The 27,430-nt window shown below is 41.0% G+C and overlaps 1 protein-coding gene across 5 annotated transcripts; it reads right to left on the reverse strand.

Annotated features, from left to right (window-relative positions):
• On the reverse strand, window positions 1-27,241 carry rab6a (RAB6A, member RAS oncogene family). Of its 5 annotated transcripts, none has more exons than XM_035782528.2 (8): window positions 26,974-27,241; window positions 14,544-14,602; window positions 9,882-9,935; window positions 8,674-8,779; window positions 7,487-7,598; window positions 6,334-6,427; window positions 1,830-1,896; window positions 1-1,619 (listed from the first exon to the last, which is right to left on the reverse strand). In XM_035782528.2, the coding sequence occupies exons 1-8, from the start codon at window positions 27,041-27,043 to the stop codon at window positions 1,555-1,557; spliced, it is 627 nt and encodes a 208-aa protein (XP_035638421.1). In that variant the 5' UTR covers window positions 27,044-27,241; the 3' UTR covers window positions 1-1,554. The 5 variants fall into 5 exon arrangements, with proteins under 5 accessions (XP_035638421.1, XP_035638420.1, XP_035638419.1 ...); XM_035782527.2 differs by lacking the exon at window positions 8,674-8,779 and adding an exon at window positions 8,947-9,052 and having other exon boundaries at window positions 26,974-27,238; XM_035782526.2 differs by lacking the exon at window positions 6,334-6,427 and adding an exon at window positions 6,777-6,870 and having other exon boundaries at window positions 26,974-27,226.
• Window positions 27,242-27,430: the final 189 nt, after the last annotated feature.

Here is a 27,430-nt window from a genome sequence, read left to right on the forward strand (position 1 = left end):
TTTCCAGATTGCCTTGTCTAGCATTTATCCATTTATTATTCAACCATCAAAAAGAACATTTCAGTTACTAAATGCAGACCTTTCTTGGGGATGTTGATAAGACACTGATGAATTCTAGCAGTGCAAATTATGCGCTTCATTGCACAGAGACGTGGCGGCGCAAAGCAGTTACAGTTTACCTCTAACATCCAGTTAAAACCATTTCAAAGAAAAAAAGGTTACGAACTAAGAGACTTCCAAAAAAAAAAGTGGACTTTCCTCCCCAAAAAATACAAACATTGCACTGTTTTTTCTTCAGTTAAATTTGCATTTTGGGGTGGAGTAGAGGGGTAGTGATGTCACCAGAAGAGCTGGGAAACATGTTTGAAAATCAGGTGGTTGACAAAATACTCTTATTAGCCGTTTAGGGATCATCTCAACAATAATAGTATTAACAATAATACAAATGAAGAAACATGATCTATTAGAAATAAATATTACAAGTCATTATTAAATGAACATGTAAAATAATTATTAAACAAAAGATCAAAACAAAAACAAGCAAAGAAATTACTCTAAAGTGTCAATATTATAACAAACCTAACAAAGCTAGGAAAACCCTAAACCATGGAAGCCCTCTACAATTAACACTTTTAAAAGGCATGTCTGCATATATTATGAAGTTGGGTTTGTGTTGAATTTGATACTTATTTCAATATACAAAAATCTTTTCGTAAACACTACTGTTCTCCAAAGCAATATATTTTAATCTATGATAATAATTGTACTCTTTAGAAAAAAGTAAAGACCTAACCAAGAGATAATAGAAAAATGGCAGCCAAGGTGAAGATAGCCTTCATTCATTTGTGAGGAAAAGTAAGGGACAAATTAAGGACGGTCGTGTAGTGGTAGTGAGACTGCCCTTGTGTTGTATAATGTCACGTCATTGTGGTGGGACTATGTGTGTGTGAGTTCTTGTGGTTTCCCTATAGTATCGTCATGCCATGTTTCTGTGAAGTGACACTGTATGGTTGCTCTGTGGTGGGACTGGCATTAGAAAGGGAGGTTGTTATGCTCAACTTTCACCCAGTGAGTGATATTGATTGGGGGCTGCTAAACTGTAATAATCCGTTCAGGACCCACTTATGGCAGAAACATTCCACTCAGTATCTATGGGTCTAGGTCCCTCACAGGCTGCCATCATTTGACAACTGTGCAACCAAACATTTCGGTACTACAGAAAAATAGGATACAGTGCTTGATTTTTGGGGGGATTTTGCCAAAGTAGGGTGAAAGATCAACTGAAATAAAATAGCCTTCACATCTATACTGTGCTTGTTAAGCTTAAGGTCATCTCAGTGAGAGAGCGGGTTACCACGACGACAAGAATGGACAGGTAGTGTTCTTCTCTTTCAGGCTGGGGAGAAGGAGTCAGGATTCAAGGGGTTCAGACAGAGGGAGAGCAGTCAAGCAGAAAGAAAATGTGCAGTATAGAGAGACATAGGGGGAGTGAATAAACCAGGGTGAGAAGGATCAATAACAAAGCACAGGAGAGAGAGCGAATGAGTGAAAGAGTTAGCAGGAGCAGCCTCCTTCGCTGATGGGCTGTTCTGGGGGCTTCTCCAGCTTTATGTCAATCACTGGGGGAGGAGGGGTTAAGGACCAACTCAAAGAGCTCAGACAGGAACACATGAAGTCTTTTCAAACACTTCCCATCTTCTCAATATGTTTTAATAGGTTTACAAGCTACCCAATGGCTGTAAATGTTTGAGTACAATCTGTTTCTACTATTGCCACTGAAAAACATGCATAGTCAGTCACACACACGTTTCTGTGTAGAGTAAGGATACTGTCTTCTCTGCTCTTGTCCTGTGTGCTCTCCATGCCAGGGAGGGCAGCGGCCACGCGTCGGAACAGCTGCAGGGGAGAGAACAGACCTCGTTTGTCAGAGTCAGAACACTCCAACCTTCCTGCCTTGACACCAGGCCTGCAGCTCTGTGTGCTCTCGTTCTTCTTAGTACGTCGTCATTGGTAGGGCTGACAATTACCATATAACCATGGAACCGGCGGTCATGAATGAAGACTGTCATGAAAATACATTAACTGTAAAAAAAATGTACTTATTATTTGTGGAATGAACAGCTGACTGAAAACGGGGTGGTTTGGCATTTGCATGGTTGAGTCCGTTTCTGCTGTAACATGGGACTCTACAACGTGGCTCCTTACTGAAACAAACAAGATGTTGTAAAGTCTGCGGTTGCCTAGGTAACACCCCCCTCCCTGCAGCCTAGGTTGAAGATGAAAAGAGGATTCTAATACCCCACAAATGGAACCAGCTATGCTAGTTGATTTTCTAAAAAGCTTCCACATGGAATGACAACAAAGGTTAGGACAAGTTATCTTCCTCCTAGCTTCCAGCAGCAGCACATGCAGTCAGGAGTGGAGAGGAGAAAATGTTTCTTTTTTTGCTATTCAAGCAGTTATTACAATGACCGCTGTCATTTGTCTGAACAATTAGTCATCCAAAATTCCATGACCATCACAACTAGAGGCATTGAATTAAATAAATGTAAATTGGTTTAAGTTGGACAGCAGTAATCATATAAATTTCCTCCTCAGAGGTAAATAGCATCCCATACCTGCTGGAAAGGAGTTTAAGATCATGCAGATCTGATGTATTAAATAGAATCCTTTGATACTAGTCAGAGAAAATCACTTCAAATCAAACCTGGAGTGAGAATTATAGGTTTTAAAAAGATGTACAGTAATGTGCAAACATTTTACGCAGGTGTGAAAAAAATGCTGTAAAGTAAGAATGCTTTCAAAAATAGACATGTTAATAGATTATAATTTATCAATTAACAAAATGCAGTGAGTGAACAGAAGAAAAAATCTACATCAAACCAATATTTGGTGTGACCTCTCTTTGCCTTAAACAGCATCAACTCTAAGTACATTTGCACACAGTCTTTGAAGGAACTCAGCAGGTAGGTTGGCCCAAACATCTTGAAGAACTAACCACAGTTCTTCTGTGGATTTAGGCAGCCTCAGGTGCTTCCCTCTCTTCATGTAATCCCCAGGGATGAAAACTGCCAAGGGCCCAAAAAGGTGACACTTTATGTTGCACTGAAACATGCAAAAATCCCTTCCCGGGGGAAATGCAGGTTTTAACTAATTAAACAAAGAATATGATCTATATGATCAGTCTCTGTGTGTAAAATAAGTGGTTAATGTGAACCTAAAACACAGCAAAAGAATGTAAAGAAAGCAATCCAATGTTATTTGTTGCTTAGACTTGACACTCAAGTCTTGAGAAAAAAAACACACTAATATTGCAGTTAGCTATGACAGCCCTTATAATAGAACGCTCGTGACCACACACAAATATTGCAATTGGGAAAAAAACATCTTAAAGTTGGGCTACACTGCACACTATAACATGTGTCCACAGGCAGAAAGTGTACACTGTTCTACCATGTGCCAACTAAAGTGCGAAAGAGGGAAAGTGTGTGGTGTCCTTTCGCCTCTAGTGGCATCCAGCTTAAGCCAGGCCCAGCTCCAGCTACACTTGATCCCTGAATCCACTTGTTTAACTTTTTATGTCTGGGGGGCAGTATTGAGTAGCTTGGATGAACAAGGTGCCTAAAGTAAATGGCCTGGTCCTCAGTCTCTAATATATGCATTTTATTATTAGCATTGGGTAGAAAACACTCTAAAGTTTCTAAAACGGTTTGAATGATGTCTGAGTAGAACAGAACCCATATCGGCAGGCAAAATCCTGAGTTGAAATCAAAACAGGAAGTCAGAAATTCAGAGTCCCCAAAGAAATCCCCTTGAGATATGACTGATGTTGCACTGCCTAGGGGTTCCACTAGATGTCAACCATCAATAGAAATCATAATGAGGCTTCTATGTTGTTGTGGGAGTGAATGAGAGCAGAATATATCAGATGTCCATCAAGCAGCCATTTTGTGATAGCGCTTTTTCCTCATGGTATTCACTTGCGTTTCCATTGCTCACGAAGACAAGAAGGAATACTCTGGTTGGAATTTTATTGAAGCTATTTGTTAAAAACATCCTAATGATTGATTCTGTACTTAGTTTGAAATGTTTCTTCGACCGGTAATATCACCTTTTGAAGTTTTTGTCCGATATAACGCTGACCAGAATTAGTGTTTGGATATGTATACCAAACACGCTAACAAAAGACTGTATTTGCACATAAATAACGGACATTTTCGAAAAAAACAAACATTTATTGTGGACCTGTGATTCCTGGAGTGCTTCCTGATGTAGATCATCAAAGGGAATATTTATCATGTAATTTCTTTTTTATGTTGACGCCATCTTTGCGGCTGTGGTGTTTTTACTTTTGAGCGCCGTCTCAGATTATTGCATGCGTTTCTTTTTCCGTAAAGTTTTTTTGAAATCTGACACAGCGGTTGCATTAAGGAGAGGTATATCTATAATTCCATGTGTATAACTTGTATTATCATCTCCATTTATGATGAGTATTTCTGTTGAATGATGTGGCTATGCAAAAATCACTTTGTTTTTGGAACTAGTGAATCTAACGCGCCAATGTAAACTGATTTTTTTGACATAAATATGAACTTTATCAAACAAAACATGCATGTATTGTGTAACATGAAGTCCTATGAGTGTCATCTGATGAAGATAATTCAAGGTTAGTGATTAATTAGATCTTTATTTCAGTTTTTTGTGAATGCTATATTTTGCTGGAAAATGGCTATGCTTAATGTGGTTTGGTGGAGACCTAACATAATCGTTTGTAGTATTTTGCTGAAAAGCCTATTTGAAAATCTGACACTTGTGGGATTAACAACGAGAATAGCTTTAAAATGATATAAAAGACACACGTTTTAGGAATTGTAATTATGAGATTTTGGTGGTTTGAATTTGGCGCCCTCTATTTTCACTGGTAGTTGTCATATCGATCTCGGTATCGGGATTGCAGCCATATTAACAAACAACGCCTCGTTTTCACCTAATTCTCTCATTCTGAAAATGAACCACATACTGTAGATGGAAAACATTACTTAACAGATAGTGGTTAGTTCGTGAGCTAGTTAACATTTCACACAGATTTCCAGGGTCCAGTAAGTGACTAACGCGTTATAACTTGAGGGTCGGCAAGGAGTCGAATACCAGTTAATACTATAGCGAATTGGTTAGGTTACTAATGTTAGCTCATCTGATGTTGTAACGTTAGCTAACAAACGTTAGCTGTTTGACTTTATAAGCAAGATCATTTTCACAACATGAACTCAATTATTTGATCAGATAAATTGGCTAATGTTGGTCAAAATTTCTCTGGCTAGCTAACGGAGAATTCGATCCAGCTAGCAAGATACTTAACAATGCTAATACTTGTTCCCCCCTCACCTCAAACTTTGCAAATGCCAGTAGATTTTGGTTACAGCTTATGAAGTACGCATAATCACCTTCTCACCCCCGTCTCAGTGGTCAGAATTCTTACCTAATGTTACCGTTCAGGGGAGGCGCTGCTGTAACTGACAAGCTGACTTTCCAGAGGCCCCCTGATGCTGACATTCCAGAGCGCGCTGATGCTGACATTCCAGAGCGCGCTGATGCTGACATTCCAGAGCGCGCTGATGCTGACATTCCAGAGCGCGCTGATGCTGACATTCCAGAGCGCGCTGATGCTGACATTCCAGAGCGCGCTGATGCTGACAAGCTGACATTCCAGCTGATGCTGTAACTAGCACATTGTCTCTTCTTCCTTCAGTCACGTGCTGCGCTGCATTCTGTTATGTAAATTATCAGATGACAATCAGATGCCTCCCTGAGGGTATTGCATGATGGATAAGTATCTGCCTTTACTTCTCAGCATTGAGGAGACCATTAATTCTGACCAAATCCCCAACTCCATTTGCAGAAATGCAGCCCCAAACTTGCAAGGAACCGCCACCATGCTTCACTGTTGCCTGCAGACAGTCATTCGTGTACCGCTCTCTAGCCCTTTGACGAACAAACTGCCTTCTGCTACACACCAAATATGAATTTGATTTACATTTATTTAGTTCATTTTGCATTTAGTTAAATGATAAATATAATCTATTAACATGTCTATTTTTAACCATTTTTTCCACACCTGCCTAAAACTTTTGCACAGTACTGTATGTCCCAGACCAGAGGCCAAAGTGGATGGTCTGTCCCAGGGTGCACAGGGGAACATTCTGGTCTTTAGTTATTATGGCCAACATGGGATGGATGGGCAAGAGTTCTGAAAATAATCCAAGGACCCCATTTAGTGTAAAGCAAGCCAGATTTAAGAGTGTGAGCACTGCACACACGCATGCTGTGCTCTACCTGTTTGACATTGTAGCCCGTCTTTGCACTTGTTTCAATAAACAGAACATTCAGCTCTTTGGCTCTCTGTTCCCCTTCCTCTGTGGTTATCTGTCTGCAATGTCCCACGACAACAGACACACACATGAACGAGAAAACAAAAGGAAAAGACAATGTGAAGATCATGAAGGATCAACATGCCGTGTTTCCTCCCGCTACCCACTGCGGCAGCCTCTGCTCCGTCTAAAAGTGCCCATACAGCCAGACTCTCTAAAACATCTCAGAACACCAGCGTAACTCCAGGTTCAATACACCACATATGATTCTAATTAAAGGCTCTTCATTATTGTAGCAATTGACCCTAAACCTCTGACTGTGATGAGTGACCTTTTCAAGGGTGAGCCGAGGCAGCAGCAGTGGCAGCATGGACGGAGAGAACGACTCAGCCACACACATACACTTACCTGCTTGACGTTGTATCCTGCTTTAGCACTAGTCTCAATAAACATTACATTTAGCTCTTTGGCCTTCCTCTCACCCTCTTCAATAGCAACTTGCCTGTGGTAGATAAGAGGGTTAAACATGCAAAACAGCAGCTTACAGTCAGTTCAGAGAATCTAAAGCATGCCAATCATTTGAAAACACAGCCGGAAAGCATCAATCACAAAAAAAAAATGGAAATAGTACAAAGAAGTTGTTTAAAGGCATAAAAGCATTGAGGGTTATAGTGCCAAACAATGTGTTAAAATAAAAAGGTCTATTTCATTATCACAATTGTTTGAACACACAAATGGATAAGACTCGAGGGTGAATCTCAATCTGTTGAATCTGTGAATAATTAAACTAATTCTAGGCCATGCTGAGCTCCAAAGGCCGTCTCTGTGTGTGGACTGTTCAACCCCAGCCAGATCTGTCTCTAGAGAGCCTGTACCAAGTGACGAGGCTAATAAGTCCCTGCTTAGCTGTCTCTAGAGGGCAGTGTTTCTCTCGCTTAACACAAGAGGGCCTAAAGGTCTGTCAGGAACTCACTGTGGCACCAGTCTTAATCATTCTACAGTAACAATCAGTCGATTCATTAGTATGCTCTAATGGAGAGCCCTCCAGGACCTGGTCTGATGAGAACTGAAGAACTCTACAGGCTTACTGACATCACCCTTTAGTTATTATGTCACACCTTTTGTCTGCAAGGTCAGTCTTGTTTCCCACCAACATGATTATGACATCACTTCCTCTCTCCGTTCTGACATCATCAATCCATTTTGTGGTTTGCTGGAAAGAGTTGACGTCTGATAGAAGAGGGAGGGAGAGGGAGTTCAATGTTAATCTCAAAGTTGTGACAAGTACTGAATTATGGTAAGGAGCAGAATGACAGTGCAAATATAGAGACAGTGACAACAAATAAGAACATATCATTAAACTACATAAATCCATCTCCCATTTCCTATCCATCTAGGATTCTCTTATTATTTAGCCATATCCTTGTATTCTATCTTCCTGTCTGTCCAGCTAGATGTGGTGTTTGTTTTTCTGAAGAGACAGACTTCCTCTTCCAGTTAAATAGCCCTGCTGCAGCGCCATGTCTCCTTATACAGTATCTGCCCCTAACGGTCCTCAAAACACACATGGTAGGAGAGACGTGAAAAAGGAGACATCTCTGAACATTACATAGAAAGGCTGCAATATGTTAATTTCATAATGGGCAAAATAGGCCTCTGAAGCAACATTAAAGCTGCCAATACCAATTATTTTAATTAAACCAATAAGACACTTCATTCTTTTGTACGTATGTGACAACAGAACTAGCAAGTAATTGGTGGCCATAATGGGGGGAAAACAGACATTAAGAAAGATAGCATAGAGAAATCAAGATAAAAAGGAAGGATAGAAAAGAAGTGATAGGTTGCTCTGTTGGGAAAACAAGATGATAAATCTGCCATCCATGTATTCATGACCACAAATCTAAGAAACCACTAGACTATGGATTAAGTCTATGGTTCTTTAGTATTACAGATTTCACTGACTGATATTGTAGCCTAATTGGGTTTGCATGTAGTAAGATTAGCATAATACTTTTAAATTTATTACAGAAACAGAAGCTTTCAGACAACAAAAAAATGCAAAAAGCTAACATAAAAAAATTACGCACTTGTCCAAGTGGACTCACATACAAAAAGAGTGGGAGGGAAAACATCTACAAACAAGAAAAGGGGACAAAGAGGAGGAAAGATATCTGAAAGGATAAAGAGGGTGGGAAAACAGAAAAAATGAAGAGGGACTTGAGCCAGCGGTGAAAAATGAGGACATCTTTTGTTTTGGTCAGCATCGTTCCATCACTTTTCCATCAATAGGGGCCGCACTCACTTGTGATGTCATAGACTACCACAGCCACGGTGGAATCTCGTATGTAGCTAGGGATCAGACTCCGGAAGCGCTCCTGGCCGGCTGTGTCCCAAAGCTGCAGTCTCACCTGAGCAGCACGTTAGCACCAGCACACAGGGAGAGAAGGAGAAGGGGAGAGATGGCGGAGAGGAAGAGGTGGTGGTAAGAGAGGGGAGAACTGGACGAGGGTTGAGGAGGGGTGGGGAGGGGCACGCACGCACGTCGAGTGGGCGGGGCGCGAAGGCGAGTACCTACTTGTGATGTCGTATACTACGACAGCTGCGGCAGAGTCTCTGATGTAACTGGGGATGAGGCTACGGAAACGCTCCTGCCCAGCCGTATCCCACAACTGCAACCTGATCTGTTGCGGATGGGAGGGGAAATAAAAGAAAAGGAAAAGGAAAAAGAAAGGATGAAAAGAAAATGAGAGAAAATGAGTGCAGAAACAAAGGAAAACATGAGGTAAGAAACAATAAAGAGTAAGGAAATAAAACAAAACCTAATCAACTCAGAGAAAAAAAAGGAGGGAGAGGGCTGCATGCAGGGAGTGTGTGACCATAGGAGGGGTGGTGAGGGCCAAGGGAATCATGGGTACTAGGCCTCATTTCTGAAATGTTCTTCCCTCGTTCAAACTTGATGTTTAATTTTAACATGAGAATGAAGAGAATATGAGCAGATGGGAAAAAGGGAAGAAAATAATGAGTGTCTGGAGAAGAAAGCTAGCAGGAAGGAAGATGCAAGGTAAGCGCCAATCCCAGGCCAGGCCGGCCCTCTGGCTTCTTTAAGGTGCTAGTGTGTGCACTGTCTGGTGTGTGTGTGCGTGCGCGCGCGTGTGAACCTGGGCCAGGATAAGACACTGTTAGAGCAGACAGAATCAGGTCACAGGATACCCAGTATCATCAAAGTCCCAGAAACCACCAGTGGCAAGGACTCAGGGACCTGTGTGATTGGGTGGGGGTGTGTGCGTGCGTGCCAGTTGAATGAGTACATTTTTTAATTTCAATGAAACTGGATTGAAGGGAGACATTTTCAAAATCACCATAATGAAATGTAACATTATTCAGTCAAATCACAATGCCACAGTCATGACTAACAGACTCACTCAACGAACTAATTCCTCTCAATCAATATATGACAAAATCAGCATGTTACCACTCAATGGAATTTAAAAAGGAGAAAGTAAAACTTACTGTTCTGTCTTCGAGGTACATGGTTTTAGACAAAAAATCTATTCCTATTGTGGCCTGGAAATGTGAAAGAACGAAGAGAATGAGACAGAACATTCTAACAATTATGATGGTAGATTGATAAAGAAAGGCTTGAGTACTGTACTTAAACTGAAGGAACAAACCTATTGCCCATGCACCTAAAAAAAAAATGTACTTAAAAGGCTGTGGAAGCAGTTACTTAACTCAAATTTTCAATCAAAAGAAAAAAAAAAGTGTTCGCTGAATCGAACATATATAGTTGGCCCAAAATATATATATTTTTTTAAGTATCCAAAAATGTAGTCTAATTTAAATTGTGGGTTTGCTCAACTTGTCTCATGTTCATTCAACTAGAAATTATTATTTGGGCATCTTCACTAAACAAGGTTGTGGAACTAGTTACACAATGTGCTTTTGACATAGTAGAAAAATTGTAGCCTTACATTTAACAGACATGATTACATTGTGCATATTCAACTATACAGTAATTATTATTCAACATGTCCTGATTTGAACTCACAATCTCTTGTAGAGGTTGGCCGATTAATCAGAATGGCCAATTAATTAGGGCCGATTTCAAGTTGCCATAACAATCGGTAATCAGAATTTTTGGACACCGATTATGGCCGATTACATTGCACTCCACGAGGAGACCGCGGCAGGCTGATCACTTGTTACGCGAGTACAGAAAGGAGCCAAGGTCAGTTGCTAGCTAGCCTTAAACTTATGAAAAACAAGCCATCTTAACATAATCACTAGTTAACTACACATGGTTCATGATATTACTAGTTTATCTAACTTGTCCTGCGTGGCATATAATCGATGCGGTGCCTGTTAATTTATCATCGAATCACAGCCTACTTCGCCAAACGGGTGATGATTTAACAAGCGCATTCACAAAAAAAGCACTGTCGTTGCACCAATGTGTACCTAACCATAAACATCAATGCCTTTCTTAAAATAAATACTCAAGTATATATTTTTAAAACTGCATATTTAGTTACTATTTCCTGCCAACATTAATTTCTTTTAACTAGGGAAATTGTGTCACTTCTCTTGCATTCTGTGAAAGCAGTGTCAAGGCTATATGCAGCCTGGCTCGATGCGAACTGTGTGAAGACCATTTCTTCCTAACAAAGACCGTAATTAATTTGCCAGAATCGTACATAATTATGACATAACATTGAAGGTTGTGCAACGTAACAGCAATATTTAGACTTCGGGATGCCACCTATTAGATAAAATACACAACGGTTTCATATTTCACTGAAAGAATAAATGTTTTGTTTTCTAAATGATTGGTTAATAATATGGTCAAATCCGGAAACTAAGGCTCGTATTTCTGTGTGTTTATTATATTAGAATTAAGTCTATGATTTGATAGAGCAGTCTGAGCGGTGGTAGGCAGCAGCAGGCTCGTAAACATTCATTCAAACAGCACTTTCCTGCATTTGCCAGCACCTCTTCGCTGTGCTTCAAGAATTGCGCTGTTTATGACTTCAAGCCTATCAACTCCAGAGATTAGGCTGGCAATACTAAAGTGCCTATACGAACATCCAATAGTCAAAGGTATATGAAATACAAATGGTATAGAGAGTAAATAGTCCAATAAATTCCTATAATAACTACAACCTAGTACCTGGGAATATGGAAGACTCATGTTAAAAAGGAAACACCAGCTTTCATATGTTCTGAGCAAGGAACTTAAAATGTTAGCTTTTTTTACATGGCAAATATTGCACTTTTACTTTCTTCTCCAACACTTTGTTTTTGCATCATTTAAACCAAATTGAACATATTTCATTATTTGAGGCTGAATTGCTTTTGATGTATTATATTAAGTTAAAATAAGTGTTAATTTAGTATTGTTGTAATTGTCATTATTACAAATGTATATATAAAAATCTGCCGAGTATATCGGTATCGGCGTTGAAAAATCATAAATCGGTCGATTTATAAATCTCTGGCTCACGGCGAACCAATCTTCCTGTTACGCCAGCATGTATGTGTCAATGACTGATTTCACCTGTATTGCTACACTTTGCAATTCAAAGTAAATCTCAGCTCTGTTAAAAGTACACTCAAGTAAAACCATTGTATTTATCTGTCACTAGCCGGCAACCACCCGGTTACTCAACCCTGCACCTTAGAGGCTGCTGCCCGATGTACATAGAATTACTGGTCACTAATAAAATGTTTATATACTGTTTTACTCATTTCACATGTACAGTGGCAAGAAGAAGTATGTGAACCCTTAGGAATTACCTGGATTTCTGCATAAATTAATCAAATTTGATCTGATCTTCATCTAAGTCACAACAATAGACAAACCGTGTGCTTAAACTAATAACAAATTGTATTTTTCTTTTCTATATTGAATATTTATTTTATTTAACCAGGTGGGCCAGTTGAAAACAAGTTCTCATTTACAACTGACCTGGCCAAGATAAAGCAAAGCAGTGCGACACAAACAGAGTTACACATGGGATAAACAAACGTACAGTCAATAAATAACACAATAGAAAAATCTATATACACAGTGTGTGCAAATGTAGTAAGATTAGGGAGGTAAGGCAATAAATAGGCCATAGTGGCAAAATAATTACAATTTATCATATCATTTAAAACATTCACAGTGTAGGTTGGAAAAAAGTATGTGAAACCCCTAGGCTAATGACTTCTCCAAAAGGCAATTGGAGTCAGGAGTCAGCTAACCTGGAGTACAATCAATGAGACAAGATTAGAGATGTTGGTTAGAGCTGCCTTACCCCATAAAATAACTCACAAAATTTGAGTTTGCTATTCACAAGGAGCATTGCCTGATGTGAACCATGCCTCAAACAAAAGAGATCTCAGAAGAACCAAGATTGAGAATTGTTGACTTGCATAAAGCTGGAAAGGGTTACAAAAGTATCTCTAAAAGACTTTATGTTCATCAGTCCACAGTAAGACAAATTGTCTATAAATGGAGAAAGTTCAGCACTGTTGCTACTCTCCCTAGGAGTGGCCGTAAGGGAAAGATGACTGCAAAATCACAGCGCAGAATACGCAATGAGGTTAAGAAGAATCCTAGAGTATCAGCTAAAGACTTACAGAAATCTCTGGAACATGATTGCATCCCTGTTGATGAGTCTCCGATACGTAAAAAAATAAACAAGAATGGTGTTCATGGGATGACACCACGGAAGAAGCCACTGCTGTTCAAAAAAAAAAACATCTGAAGTTTGCAAAAGTGCACCTGGATGCTCCACAGCACTACTGACAAAATATTCTGTGGACAGATGAAACGACAGTTGAGTTGTTTGGAGGAACACAACACCATGTGTGGAGAGAAGAAAAAAAAGGCACAGTACAACATCAAAACCTCATCCCAACTGTAAAGTATGCTGGAGGGAGCATCATGGTTTGGGGTTGCTTTGCTGCCTCAGGGCCTGGATAGCTTGCCATCACTGATGGAAAAATGAATTCAAGCTTATCAATACATTTTGCAGGAGAATGTAAGTATATCTGTCTGCCAATTGAAGCTCAACAGAAGTTGGGTGATACAACAGGACAACAACACAAAACACCGAAGTAAATCAACAGAATGGCTTCAACAGAAGAAAATACACCTTCTGGAGTGGCACAGTCAGAGTCCTGACCTCAACCCAATTGAGATGCTGTGGCATGACCTCAAGAGAGCAGTTCACACCAGACATCCCAAGAATATTGCTGAACTGAAACAGTTCTGTAAAGAGGAATGGTCTAAAATTCCTCCTGACCGTGGTATAGGTCTGATCCGCAACTACAGAAAACATTTGGTTGAGTTTATTGCTGCCAAAAGGAGGGTCAGCTAGTTATTAAATCCAAGGGTTCACATACTTTCTCCACCCTACACTGTGAATGTTTACACGGTGTGTTCAATAAAGACATGAAAACGTATAATTGTTTGTGTTATTAGTTTAAGCAGACTGTCTATTGTTGTTACTTAGATGAAGATCAGATCAAATTTTATGACCAATATGCAGAAATCCAGGTATTTGCCACTGCATTCTAGTCAATACCACTGACATTGCTCATCTTTAATATGCATATATTTCTTAATTCCATTCTTTTACTTTTACATTTGTGTGTATTGTTGTGAATGGTTAGACACTACTGCACTTTTGGAGCTAGGAACACAAGCATTGAGCTTCACCCGCAATATCATCAGCTAAATATGTGTATGCGACCAATAAAATTTGATAATTTCTAGTAGAATTAAGATAAGAGACAAGTTGAGCAAACACATTTTAAGTTAACTGAATTTTTGCCTCCTCTCTTAAGTTGGAGCCAAGTTTGGGTCAACTAAACATGTTAAATTCATGTAACACTAGCCGAAATGTTACTTTTTTTTTAAAGGCTGTGGAACCAGTTAGTTAATAATATTAGTTTAAACTACTTTTTTTTTTTTACAGTGTAGTCAAGCGCAGCACTACCACACCGGACTCAAATGGCTAATCATAAAGACTTACTAGCTGAATCAATTGTGTTTGTCTGGAGCAAAAGCCTGCCCACTCTGTAGTAGGACCAGGACTAGGGTTAGGCATTGAGACCAGTGATGCAATAAACCTAGCCCTAACTATCATATCCAGATTCAACTCTGCATGTGTGGTCTAGCCTCACCTGGTAGGTGTTGTCGAAGCTGTCGTACATGAACCTGGTAATCAATGATGTCTTCCCCACTGAAAAACAAGACAGGCTCATGTTATGACCAACATTTTTATAACCCCATTAATCTGTGTAATAAAACATGTACTACAGTCTTGAAGGGCAAGTAACACACCAGTAAGGCTGGCAGATTATACTGACAAAACAGACAAGTCTCATTTCACACAGCCAACACAGAAATAGAATGAATCATTCCATTTCTATGAACTGACATGTTCCAGCCTGATTTGATGCATCAAATCTCCAGCAACTCCTCAGTCAATTTGCAGGCCACAGCTCAGCACAACTGTATGACTTGACTCACCAACCAACCATCAAGAGGCCTGGAGTAAGAGTCCAGAAGGAGCTGTCTGAGTCTGTATACTCACCATAAGAAACCCAACACCACAATATAAACTGCAAATCAACAAGGGATTTCTGAGTGAAAAACCAGCAAAAATGACATAAGAAAATCATAAAACGTTTTTTTTTTGTATAGACTTGGAAAAAACCCTCTAAGGAATGCTGGGAGATTGTCAGTGGCGGTGCCGGCCCAGACCTGGCCCTCTGACACCAACACTCCCTCGCCCTGCATTGGCATGTGACAACACTAAGGGAAATTAAAGGGGGATTAAAAAACAGGGAAGAGGCAGAGGCAAAGCAAGAAGAATGGACAGCATTTTGTTTCATTGCTCCAGTCTACCACATTGTGGAATGCACAAGTATTCATTTCCAGTACAACCTCCCTCTCCCTACTCCTTTCTACCACTTCCATGTATGTCTCACCCGGCCACTCTATCATATTACTGCTGTGTCACTGTTGAACCTGGCTGGTAGCCTCAAGTCATGTATCCTGAGCAGAGCTCTCAAAAACAGTGTCCAGAATCACAGTACACACAGCAATCTGTACCATCAATATAACACTACACTAAACTAGAGGTCGACCGATTAATCCAATTTTTTTATACCTTTTTATACCTAGGCAAGTGAGTTAAGAACACATTCTTATTTTCAATGACGGTCTAGGAACGGCGGGTTAACTGCCTCGTTCAGGGGCAGAACGACAGATTTTCACCGTGTCAAGTTGGGGGATCCAATCTTGCAACCTTACAGTTAACTAGTCCAACGCAATAACGACCTGCCTCTCTCATTACACTCCACAAGGAGACTGCCGGTTAACGCGAGAGCAGTAAGCCAAGGTAAGGTGCTAGCTCGCATTAAACTTATCTTATTTATTTTTTTATTTTACCTTTATTTAACTAGGCAAGTCAGTTAAGAACAAATTCTTATTTTCAATGACGGCCTTGGAACAACCTGTTCAAGGGCAGAACGACAGATTTTGTACCTTGTCAGCTCGGGGGTTTGAACTTGCAACCTTCCGGTTACTAGACCAACGCTCTAACCACTAGGCTACCCTGCCGCCCCGGCAAATCAATCAATCATAATCACTTGTTATCATCAACCATGTGTAGTTATAACAAGATATTATCTAGTGTATCCTGCGTTGCATATAATCTAACTGAGCATACAAGCATCTAACTGAGCGGTGGTAGGCAGAAGCAGGCGCATAAACATTCATTCAAACAGCACTTTCGTGTGTTTTGCTAGCAGCTCTTCGTTGTGTGTCAAGCATTGCGCTGTTTATGACTTCAAGCCTATCAATTCCCAAGATGAGGCTGGTGTAACCGAAGTAAAATGGCTAGCTAGTCAGCGCTGGTAACGCTGCTTCGATGGTGGCTGTTGTCGTTGTGTTGCTGGTTCGAGCCCAGGGAGGAGCGAGGAGAGTGACGGAAGCTATACTGTTACACTGGCAATACTAAAGTGCCTATAAGAACATCAATAGTCTAAGGTATATGAAATACAAATGGTATAGGAGGGAAATAGTCCTATAATTCCTATAACAACTACAACCTAAAACTTCTTACCAGGGAATATTGAAGACTCATGTTAAAAGGAACCACCAGCTTTCATATGTTCTCATGTTCTGAGAAGGGAACTGAACCGTTAGCTTTCTTACATGGCACATATTGCACTTTTACCTTCTTCTCCAACACTTTGTTTTTGCATTATTTAAACCAAATTGAATGTGTTTCATTATTTACTTGAGGCTAAATTGATTTTATTGATGTATTATATTAAGTTAAAATAAGTGTACATTCGGTAGTTGTAATTGTCATTATTACAAATAAGTAAATAAAATAAATTGGCCGATTAATCTGTATCGGCTTTATTGGCCCCCCAATAAATCGGTATCGGCGTTGAAAAAACATAATCGGTCGACCTCTACACTAAACAATATTGGAACGAATGTGTGCAGGATTTGAGCACAAGGGACAGGCAGTCTATATTTTGCTACATTTAATAGGCCTACTAGCTAGGAGAGGTTGGGAAACAGTGGCTCAGCCTGACCTTTTGGTCCTGTCATTCATTCAAATACAAAATTCTTCTCTGCAATGCATTCCTCAATCAATTTAGAGTATGCCTAATCTCTATGTCTATTGGTTATCAGGAAGATAATCAGGCAATCAAATAACAAATACAGACAAAGCTGAAGAAGAGGTCAGCCTGCCCATTGTGTGACCTCTAAAATACACCCAGGTCAATATGTGTGGCCCTATGGCCAGGGTGGGAAATTAACGTTTTGGTCCACCAGCAACTGTGGCAGGTAGATACGTTTACACACACACAAAGAAACGTCCTCTCACTGTCAACTGCATTAATTTTCAGCAAACTTGTTGAATCTTATGTTCATACAAATATGTACACAAGATTCAACAACAGACAAACTGAACAAGTCCATGTAACTAACAAATGGAATAGTGTGTACCTAAACAAAGGGGGGTCAAAATCAAAAGTCAGTATCTGAATGTAATACTGCAGTGCATCTCCTCATGGACTGCATCAGATGAGCCAGTTCTTGCTGTGAGATGTTATCCCACTCTTCCACCAAGGCACCTGCAAGTTCAAGGACATTTCTAGCGGGGACGGCCCTAGCTCTTACCCCCCGATAAAACAGGTCCCAGACGTGCTCAACAGAATTGAGATCCGGGCTCTACGCTGGCCATGGCAGAACACAGACGTTCCTGTCTTGCAGGAAATCACACACAGAACGAGCAGTATGGATGGTGGCATTGTCATGCTAGAGGGTCATGTCAGGATGAGCCTGCAGGAAGGGTACCACATGTGGGAGGAGGATGTCTTCCCTGTAACGCACAGCGTTGAGATTGCCTGCAATAACAACAAGCTCAGTCCGATGATGCTGTGACCCACCGCCCCAGACCATGACGGACCCTCCATCTCGATCCCACTCCAGAGTACAGGCCTCAGTGTAACGCTCAATCCTTTGACGATAAACACGAAGCCGACCATCTCCCCTAGTGAGACAAAAACCGCGACTCGTCAGTGAAGAGCACGTTTTGCCAGTCCTGTCTGGTCCAACGACAATGGGTTTGTGCCCATAGGCAACGTTGTTGCCGGTGTTGTCTGGCGAGGACCTGCCTTACAACAGGCCTACAAGCCCTCAGTCCAGCCTCTCTCAGCCAATTGCGGACAGTCTGAGCACTGATGGAGGGATTTGGTGTTCCAGGTGTAACTCAGGCAGTTGTTGCTGCAATCCTGTACCTGTCCTGCAGGTGTGATGTTCAGATATACCGATCCTGTGCAGGTGTTGTTACGTGGTCTGCCACTGCAAGGACGATCAGCTGTCTGTCCCGTCTCGCTGTAGCGCTGTCTTAGCATCTCACAGTATGGACATCGCAATTTATTGCGCTGGCCACATCTGCAGTCCTCATGCCTCCTTGCAGACACTGAGTATCTTTCTTTTGGTGTTTTTCAGAGTCAGTAGAAAGGCCTCTTTAGTGTCCCAATATTTCGTAACTGTGACCTTAATTGCCTACAGTCTGTAAGCTGTTAGTGTCTTAACGATCGTTCCACAGGTGCATGTTCATTAAATGTTTATGGTTCATTGAAAAAGCATGGGAAACAGTGTTTAAAAACCTTAATGAAGATCTGAAGATATTTGGATTTTTACGATTTATCTTTGAAAGACAGGGTCCTGAAAAAGGGAAGTTTCTTTTTTTGCTGAGTTTACATTTAGTTGCAGTTGGAAGTTTAAATACAGTTTAGCCAAATACATTTAAACTCAGTTTCACAATTCATGACATTTAATCCTAGTAAAATGCCCTGTTGTAGGTCAGTTAGGATAACCACTTTCTTTTAAGAATGTGAAATGTCAGAATAATAGTAGAGTTTTCTTTCATCACATTCCCAGTGGGTCAAAAGATTACATGCACTCAATTAGTATTTGGTAGCATTGCCTTAAAATTGGTTAACTTGGGTCAAATGTGTTGGGTAGCCCTTCCACAAGCTTCCCACATTAATTTGGGTGAATTTTGGACCATTCCTCCTGACAGAGCTGGTGTAAATGAGTCAGGTCTGTAGGCCTCCTTGCTCGCACACACTTTTTCAGATCTGCCCACAAATGTTCTATATGAGGTCAGGGCTTTGTGATGGGCACTCCAATACCTTGAATTAGTTGTCCTTAAGCCATTTTGCCACAACTTTGGAAGTATGCTTGGGGTCATTGTCCATTTGGAAGACCCATTTGTGACCAAGATTTAACTTCCTGCGTTAAGATGTTGCTTCAACATATCCACACAATTTCCCTTCCTCATGATGCCATCTATTTTGTGACGTGCACCAGTGCCTTCTGAAGCAAAATACCCCCACAACATGATGCTGCCACCCCTGTACTTTACTGTTGGGATAGTGTTCTTCGGCTTGCAAGCATCCCCCTTTTTCCCCCAAACGTAACGATGGTCATTATGGCCAAACAGTTCTATTTTTGTTTCATCAGACCAGAGGACATTTCTCCAAAAAGTTTCTGCAAACCGTAGTCTGTCTTTTTTAATGGAGCTTTTGGAGCAGTGGTTTCTTCCTCATCAAATCTACACACAATAACTATGACAAAAGCTTTGAAATTCTTGCAAATGTATTAAAAATAAGAAACAAAATGACCTTATTTACATTATTTCAGACCTTTTGCTATGAGCCTCGAAATCAAGTTCAGGGTCTTCCTGTTTCCATCCTTGAGATGTTCCTGCAACTTGGAGTCTGTGGTAAAATTCTATTGATTGGACATGATTTGGAAAGGCACACACACACACACGTTTATATAAAAAGGTCCCACAGTTGACAGTGTATGTCAGAGCAAAAGCCATGAGGTCGAAGGAATTCTCCATAGAGCTCAGAGATAGGCTTGTGTCGAGGTACAGATCTGCAGCATTGAAGGTCCAAGAACAGTGGCCTCCATAATTCTTAAATGGAAAAAGTTTGGTACCACCAAGACTTCCTAGAGCTAGCAGCCTGGCCAAACTTCGCAATTGGAGAAGGGCCTTGGTCAGGGAGGTGATCAAGAACCCAAAATGGTCACTCTGGAGGTCTGTCAGAGTTCCTAAGTGAAGATCGGAGAAACTTCCAGAAAGACAACCATCTCTGAAACAAGATTCTCTGGTCTAATGAAACCAAGATTGAACTCATTGGCCTGAATGCCAAGCGTCACACCTGGAGGAAACCTGGCACCATCCCTACAGTGAGGCATGGTGGTGGCAGAATCATGCTGTGGGGATGTTTTTCCAGCAGCAGGGACACTAGTCAGGATCAAGGGAAAGATGAAAAGAGCGAAGTAGAGAGATCCTTGATGAAAATCTGCTCCAGAGCACTCAGACTGGGGCAATGGTTCACCTTCCAACAGGATAACAACCCTAAGCACACAGCCAAAACGACACAGGAGTGGCTTTGGAACAAGTCTCTGAATGACCTTGAGTGGCCCAGCCAGAGCCTGGACTTGAACCGATCTAACATCTCTGGAGACACCTGAAAATAGCTTTGCAGCGACACTTCCCCATCCAACCTGACAGAGATTGAGAGGATGTGCAGAGAAGACTGGGAGAAACTTCCCAAATACAGATGTGCCAAGTTTGTAGCGTCATACCCAAGACTCAACGCTGTAATCATTGCTAAAAGTGCTTCAACAAAAGTACTGAGTAAAGGGTCTGAATACTTATGTAAATGTGACATTTCCTTCTCTCCTCTTCCCCACCCCCCAAAAAAGTTTTTGCTTTGTCATTATGGGGTAGTGTGTAGATTGAGGGGCAAAAAAAACAACAATTTTATACATTTTAGAATAAGGCTGTAACGTAACCAAATGTGGAAAATGTCAAGGGGTCTGAATACTTTGAATGCAGTGTATAGTGTAGCAAATGGTCATCTAAACTGCTGTGAAATATGTTTTCCATAACAAAAAATATTTACATTTCAGCTGGTGTACAAAATCAAAAGTAAGAGGCAAAAACAAAAACGGGAAGCATAGAAATAAAAGAGATCTACCGCTTCTTACTTGCTTTCAAATGAGAATGATAGATCTACAACTCACATTGCTATGTGAATTTGGTCAAGTCTCCCAAAAAGATAGATATCTATCTTTTGCAACTTCAACAATGATAGCCCCTTGAATCATTCAGAAAAGATGACGGTTTCGGCTGGGAAGAATGTGGACGTCTTTACTGTCGTGTAAAAATGGGTACAGAAAAAAAGCTGACCCACTAGGAAGGTGTAACTGACACTTCAGCGTGAGAACGACACTTATCAAGAGAGCTAGTTCCACCCATTCCCCTTCTCTATAGCGAGCCCTTCATCTGGCCCACTGAATGTTGTTAACCTCCCAAAGAGAGGATACGAGAGCAAAGGGAGGGTGGAAGACAAATGACACAGAAAGGAATGTGTAAAGAAAAAAAAGTGAGTTGGCCTCAATTATCAGCTTTAAAGATCCCCTTTCTCTCACACCTGTTTTAATTATTAATATGCTCTGCTGGCAATCTATGTACCTCAGTGTGTGGGTCAGTGTCTGTGCACTCCCTCTTTTTAAACAGGTCAAATATCTTCCTTAGATGACCGATCCTAAAACTCACATAGCCTCTTCTCCCAAACCCCTCATCCTTCCCAGACCCCTCCCAAACCAACAGGTTCACCCCTCCTCCCATTTCCCTCATGGTAGGATGGTAGGACATCCAGCCCCCCCTCCGACACAAGTCTCCTGTCAGCTCCATTCCCCCTATACCCGTTCCCACTCCTATTGTTCTGTAGTCAGTGCCAGTGGGCAGACAAAGGCAGTCTGCATTTGGGAAAGTTTAAAAGAATGTTTAAATGAGCCAAAATGCAGAGGCCCACCACTTCCTAAATACAACATTGTATTTGGTCTTTCATTGAATTAATAAACACAAGAGTTGTTGGTTAACACATTTTTACTTACCAGGTAAGTTGTCTAAAGTGGGAACACTTTACAGAAACAACTTGGGAAAGAGTTGCCGGGGCGATGATAGTTGAAGCGAGGGATGATTAGGTGGCCAGGGTAATATGATGGCCATCTTGGGAATCAGCCAAGACACCAGGGTAAATAAACACTCCCTCCCTACTCTTATCAGGACCTCGATTTAACATATCAGAATTATTGGGAAGGGTAGGCCTAACTTGGTAGGGTCTGGGTTTAGAGTCAGGCCATCCTCTCAAACATGTTATTACACTAATAAGACTTAATTGTGAAAAAAAAAACTAGAATGTAAAGCAGAGGAGGCTGGTGGGAGGGGCTATCGGAGGATGGGCTCACTGTAACGGCATAAATGGAATGGTACCAAACAAGAAATTTAAACAACGTGCCTGACCCTGTTCCACTGAGTCTTCCCACCTGCCTCCTCCGATGCAAAGTCACTTCAAAATCTATACTCAGCTTAATGGGAGTCTGTGGACATTACATATCAAACAAAAATCTGGAGTGTGAAATGTATTGTGTGTGAGTTTCCCAGCGGTGAGGGATTTATACTGACCAGGCCTATGTCTGCACATGAAAAGGCAGTAGATAGTTTGTCACCCTGATCCAGTGTCAATCTCTCACGCCAGTGCGGAAATCCACATTTACATAAATGTCTGTGGGGTGAGGTCAGTAGGGGCAGGACGATATCAGTATCTCCATACTCGTTAGTATCATCATTAACTTCTTTAGCACCGGTTCTAGTGGCATGCATTCAAAATGAGTAGCTTTTCTTTTGCAAAATAACTATGAATTACCTAACTTATTTTGAAATAATTGTCAACATATGAACACCAAATTAAGGTGTGGGATGTTCACTGTATTACAAGGAACAATAGCAGGTGTATTTTGCTCCAGTAGCTGGCATATTCTGTCCGTTCATAATTCACCTGGGGTGGCAGGGTAGCCTAGTGTTAGAGCGTTGGACTAGTAACCGGAAGGTTGCAAGTTCAAACCCCCGAGCTGACAAGGTAGTTCTGCCACTGTTGAAAATAAGAATTTGTTCTTAACCGACTTGCCTAGTTAAATAAAGTTAAAATAAAATACCTGTGGGAACATACCGGCTCTCAAAACCCAACAACAGAAAGAGTTGGCCAATACTATCTGAGAGATTGTTTGGGAGGAAATTACCTCAGCCCTCGAATTGCATTTAAAAACTACTTAATCCCTTGTACTGCTCACTTCTAAAGTGGATACAGTGCATTCAGACCACTCAACTTTTTCCACATTGTTACATTACAGAATGATTCTAAAATGGATTAAATTGTTTCCCCCCTCATCAATCTACACACAATACACCATAATGATGAATCAAAAACAGTTGACATTTCTTGCAAAATATATATTTTTATTTAAAAAAAATAATACCTGGAAATATCACATTTACATAATGTGATATTTCAGTTATTACATCTGGTTTCCTCCAGATGTGATGCTTGGCATTCAGGCCAATGAGTTCAATCTTGGTTTCATCAGACCTCAGAATCTTGTTTCTCATGGTCTGAGAGTCTTTAGGTGGCTATTGGCAAACTAAGAGGGCTGTGATATGCATTTTACTGAGTGGCTTCCATCTGGCCACTACCATAAAGACCCGATTGATGGAGCGCTGCAGATATGGTTGTCCTTCCGGAAGGTTCCCCCATCTCTATAGAGGAACTCTGGAGCTCTGTCAGAGTGACCATCGGGTTCTTGGTCACCTTCCTGACCAAGGCTCTTCACCTCCAATTCCTCAGTTTGGCCCGGCGGACAACTCGAGGAAGTGTCTTGGTGGTTCCAAACTTCTTCCATTTAAGAATGATAGAGGCCACTATGTTCTTGGGGACCTTCAATGGTGCAGATTTTATTTTAAAGAATAAATAAAATGGATTTTTATTTGATTTGAAGGGCGATGCTCCCGCCCGAGAAACTCACTCCACCCTCCAGTCAAACCAGCTCCACTCACATAATCTGATCCACGCACAATCTCGCAGCATAGCCAATGGCTGTGATACTGCTCTCAGCACAAGAAAATGAGAACACCCCTTCAATTGGGTAAAAGGAACACATTATTATTGCAGAGCATTGGATTTCATTATTATATTGCCTATGTTCAAAGACATTTAGACAATGACTGCACGCGAACTAAAGAGGTACGGACAAAATAAAGTGCATTCGGTAAATATTATAAAATGAATTAAATACTTTTAAAAATTGCTCAATCTACACACAATACCCCATAATGACAAACCGAAAACAGGTTTAGAAATGTTTGCAAATGTATTACAAATAAAAAAACTGAAATATCTTATTTACATAAGTATTCAGACCCTTTGCTATGAGACTCGAAATTGAACTCAGGTGCATTCTGTTTACATTGATCATCCTACAAATCATTCTACAACTTGATTGGAGCCACATGTGGTAAACTCAATTCATTGGACGTGATTTGGAAAGGCACACACCTGTCTATATAATGTTCCACAGTTGACAGGGTCTGGTCTTGGTCTGGGAGGTGACCTAGAACCCGATGGTCACTCACAGAGCTCCTCACTTCCTCTGTGGAGATGTGAGAACCTTCCAGAAAGACAACCATCTCTGCAGCACTCCACCAATCAGGCCTTTATGGTAGTGGCCAGACAGAAGCCCCACCTCAGTAAAAGGCTCGACAGCCCTCTTGGAGTTTGCCAAAAGGCACCTAAAGACTCTGACCATGAAAAACAAGATTCTCCGGTCTGATGAAACCAAGATTGAACTCTTTGGCCTGAATGCCAAGCGTTACGTCTGGAAGAAACCTGGCACCATTCCTACGGTGAAGCATGGTGGTAGCAGCATCAAGCTGTGGGGTTTTTCAGTGGCAGGGACTGGGAAAATAGTCAGGATCGAGGGAAAGATGAACAGAGCAAAGTAGAGAGATCCTTGATGAAAACCTTTTCCGTGGCACTCAGAACCTCAGACTGGGGGCAAAGGCTCACCTTCAAAACAGCTGTGCAGCGATGCTCCCCATCCAACCTGACAGAGCTTGAGAGGATCTGCAGAGACGAGTGGGAGAAACTCCCCAAAGACAGGTGTGCCAAGCTTATAGTGTCATACCCAAAAGATTTGAGGCTGTAATCGCTGCCAAAGGTGCTTCAACAAAGTACTGAGTAAAGGGTCTGAATATTTATGTAAATGTGATATTTCAGTTTTTATATTTTAATACATTTGCAAAAATTGTCATTATGGGGTATTGTGTGTAGATGAGGCGGAAAAACAATTGAATACATTTTATAATAGGGCTGTAACGTTACAAAATATGGAACAAGTTAAGGGGTTTGAATACTTTCGGAATGCACTGTATTGAAGTGCCATACAGACGGAGGTTGCTTTCTTGTGCGGCTACAGCACATTGTATCCCTATGGGCTAAACTGTTGAGGATAGATGGCCAGTCCCATATGGGCTTCCACACAATCCCCCCCCCCATCCGTCCGTGTTACCCAGCAACAGCCCCAAAACATCACTGCTCTAGAGGAGATCTGCATGGAGGAATGGGCCAAAATACCAGCAACTGTGTGTGAAAACCTTGTGAAGACTTAAAGAAAACATTTGACCTCTGTCATTACCAAAGGGTATATAACAAAGTATTGAGATAAACCTTTGTTATTGACCAAATACTTATTTTCCACCATAATTTGCAAATAAATTCATTAAAAATCCTACAATGTGATTTTCTGGATTTTTTTCTCTCATTTTGTCTGTCATAGTTGAAGTGTACCTATGATGAAAATTACAGGCCTCTCATATATTTAAGTGGGAGAACTTGCACAATTGGAGGCTGACTAATTACTTTTTTGCCCCACTGTATATTTGAAGTGTAGCATGGGTTCTGGTTAAAGGAGGGGGATGTTTGTTGCTGACAGTGGTATATAGGATAGCCTACTTTATAGCCGTGCCTACGATGAGAGGAACAGATTGACGTACAGCCCACCCCCTCAGCAGTGCAGTGATCAGGCTGGTCACCCAGGCTTCACAATGTATCATTCCAGTCCCTGGTTCTCCCTCAATGCACTTTCATACTGAAAACCACAGGCCTTAAATCAGGGTGGTTCTGTCTGCAATGTATGTTGTAGGAAAGTTGGGTTTCAGGTATACCGGATCCATCCAGCATATACAATAGCTCAAATTCTCAGAGATAGGCAGATTGTTTCATAAGAATGGTGATGCTTTTTAAAATCACAATTGCCACCACATGAGAATAGAGAGCTGTTGAAATGTACAATATGAAGTCCCCACATCAGAGAAAAAGACAGTGCTGACTGGCAGGCAGGCGCCTATAAATCAACCATATAACGTTGATATTTGGTTTGACATGCAATGGGACGTCTTTCTTGGCACAGAGGCTGTCTTTAGCAAGAGTGACGACTGAGATGGTTAGCACCAGAAACTCTACAGCCGCTCTGAAAACCAAAGACAAATCTGACTGAACACACACACCAGAGCAAACCCTAGCTATAGTTATACAATAGCGGCTAGTTATTGTAGTCGTAGTATGTAGCATCTAGCTAGGTTAGTGGTTCATGTATTGATATTAGCTAACGTTATTTTAGCTAACGTTACAAACCGACTGCTGACTGTAACTAGAAACAATTAGTCTCCCAACAACAGCTTGTTAGTTTAGTTAACTTGCTAGCCTAAATAGCTAGCTTCCTGACCTGTGTCGAAAACATTAGTTAGAATAACTGGCTTGCGCTGCCAAATAGTTAGCCAACTAACCATAAATTAGTTAGCAATGTAAACATTTGATCTCACCGAAAGGTTAAGTTAAATATCAATGATCGGTAATCGTAGCTAGCTATATAACTGAATCGCCATGGTCTCAGTTATATAGCAGTCGGTGGATATCGATTAAAAAAAAAGAGACTCGCCCAAGATGAACAGGGCTGGCATTAGCTAGCTAGCCAGCCAGCCAGCTAAGTTAGCAAGCTTTTGATCACATAGCTAGCTATTTAGCGAACTCCGTGTTAAAACTGTCTCATTTTCAACCTTGGCCGAATGTTACATCATATAGTTTTCAGTTGTACACTTACCGCTTTGCTCGCCAAGAAATACTAATTTAAATTTCCTTAGAGGGTTTCCAAAATCTCCTGCCGCGGTCATGACTGCAGTATAGTTAGGCAGGCAAAGGCAAGTTGTAGACTGGGAAAAACACACTAGGGCCCTACTTCAGTGAGCTAGCTAAATCGCTAGCTAGCCAATTCGTTAGCTACCTAGCATTAAGCAATGCTCCTCTAGTGCAGTATATTGGCCAGACTGGCAGTCGGTGAGTTTAATAGGTAATTGGCTAGCTAAACCTCAGCACTCCCCCCAGTGTGTTGTGAGCAACATTAGCGTGAACAACAATAGTGGAATCGGCGGTTTACTTCAAAATAAAAGTCACCAATTGATCATGCAAACGGATTTTTTAAAAAAGAGTAGAATCATGCCAGAATTGGCCTAGATAATGCTAAACAAGGTTGAAAAAGACCATTATTAGTTAATTTGACA

This window comes from Oncorhynchus keta, chromosome 12 (genome assembly GCF_023373465.1).
Source record: "Oncorhynchus keta strain PuntledgeMale-10-30-2019 chromosome 12, Oket_V2, whole genome shotgun sequence".
Classification (NCBI taxonomy): Eukaryota; Metazoa; Chordata; class Actinopteri; order Salmoniformes; family Salmonidae; genus Oncorhynchus; species Oncorhynchus keta.

Bases quoted from the DNA above. Each gene is read 5' to 3' on its own strand.
- rab6a (XM_035782528.2), bottom strand. From the start codon at position 27,043: ATGACCGCGGCAGGAGATTTTGGAAACCCTCTAAGGAAATTTAAATTA. The intron at 8,780-9,881 runs GTAAGTTTTACT...CGTGCTGCTCAG, and splicing joins TGTACCTCGAAGACAGAACA to GTGAGACTGCAGCTTTGGGA. The intron at 1,897-6,333 runs GTAGAGCACAGC...TCTCCCCTGCAG, and splicing joins CGGGCTACAATGTCAAACAG to CTGTTCCGACGCGTGGCCGC.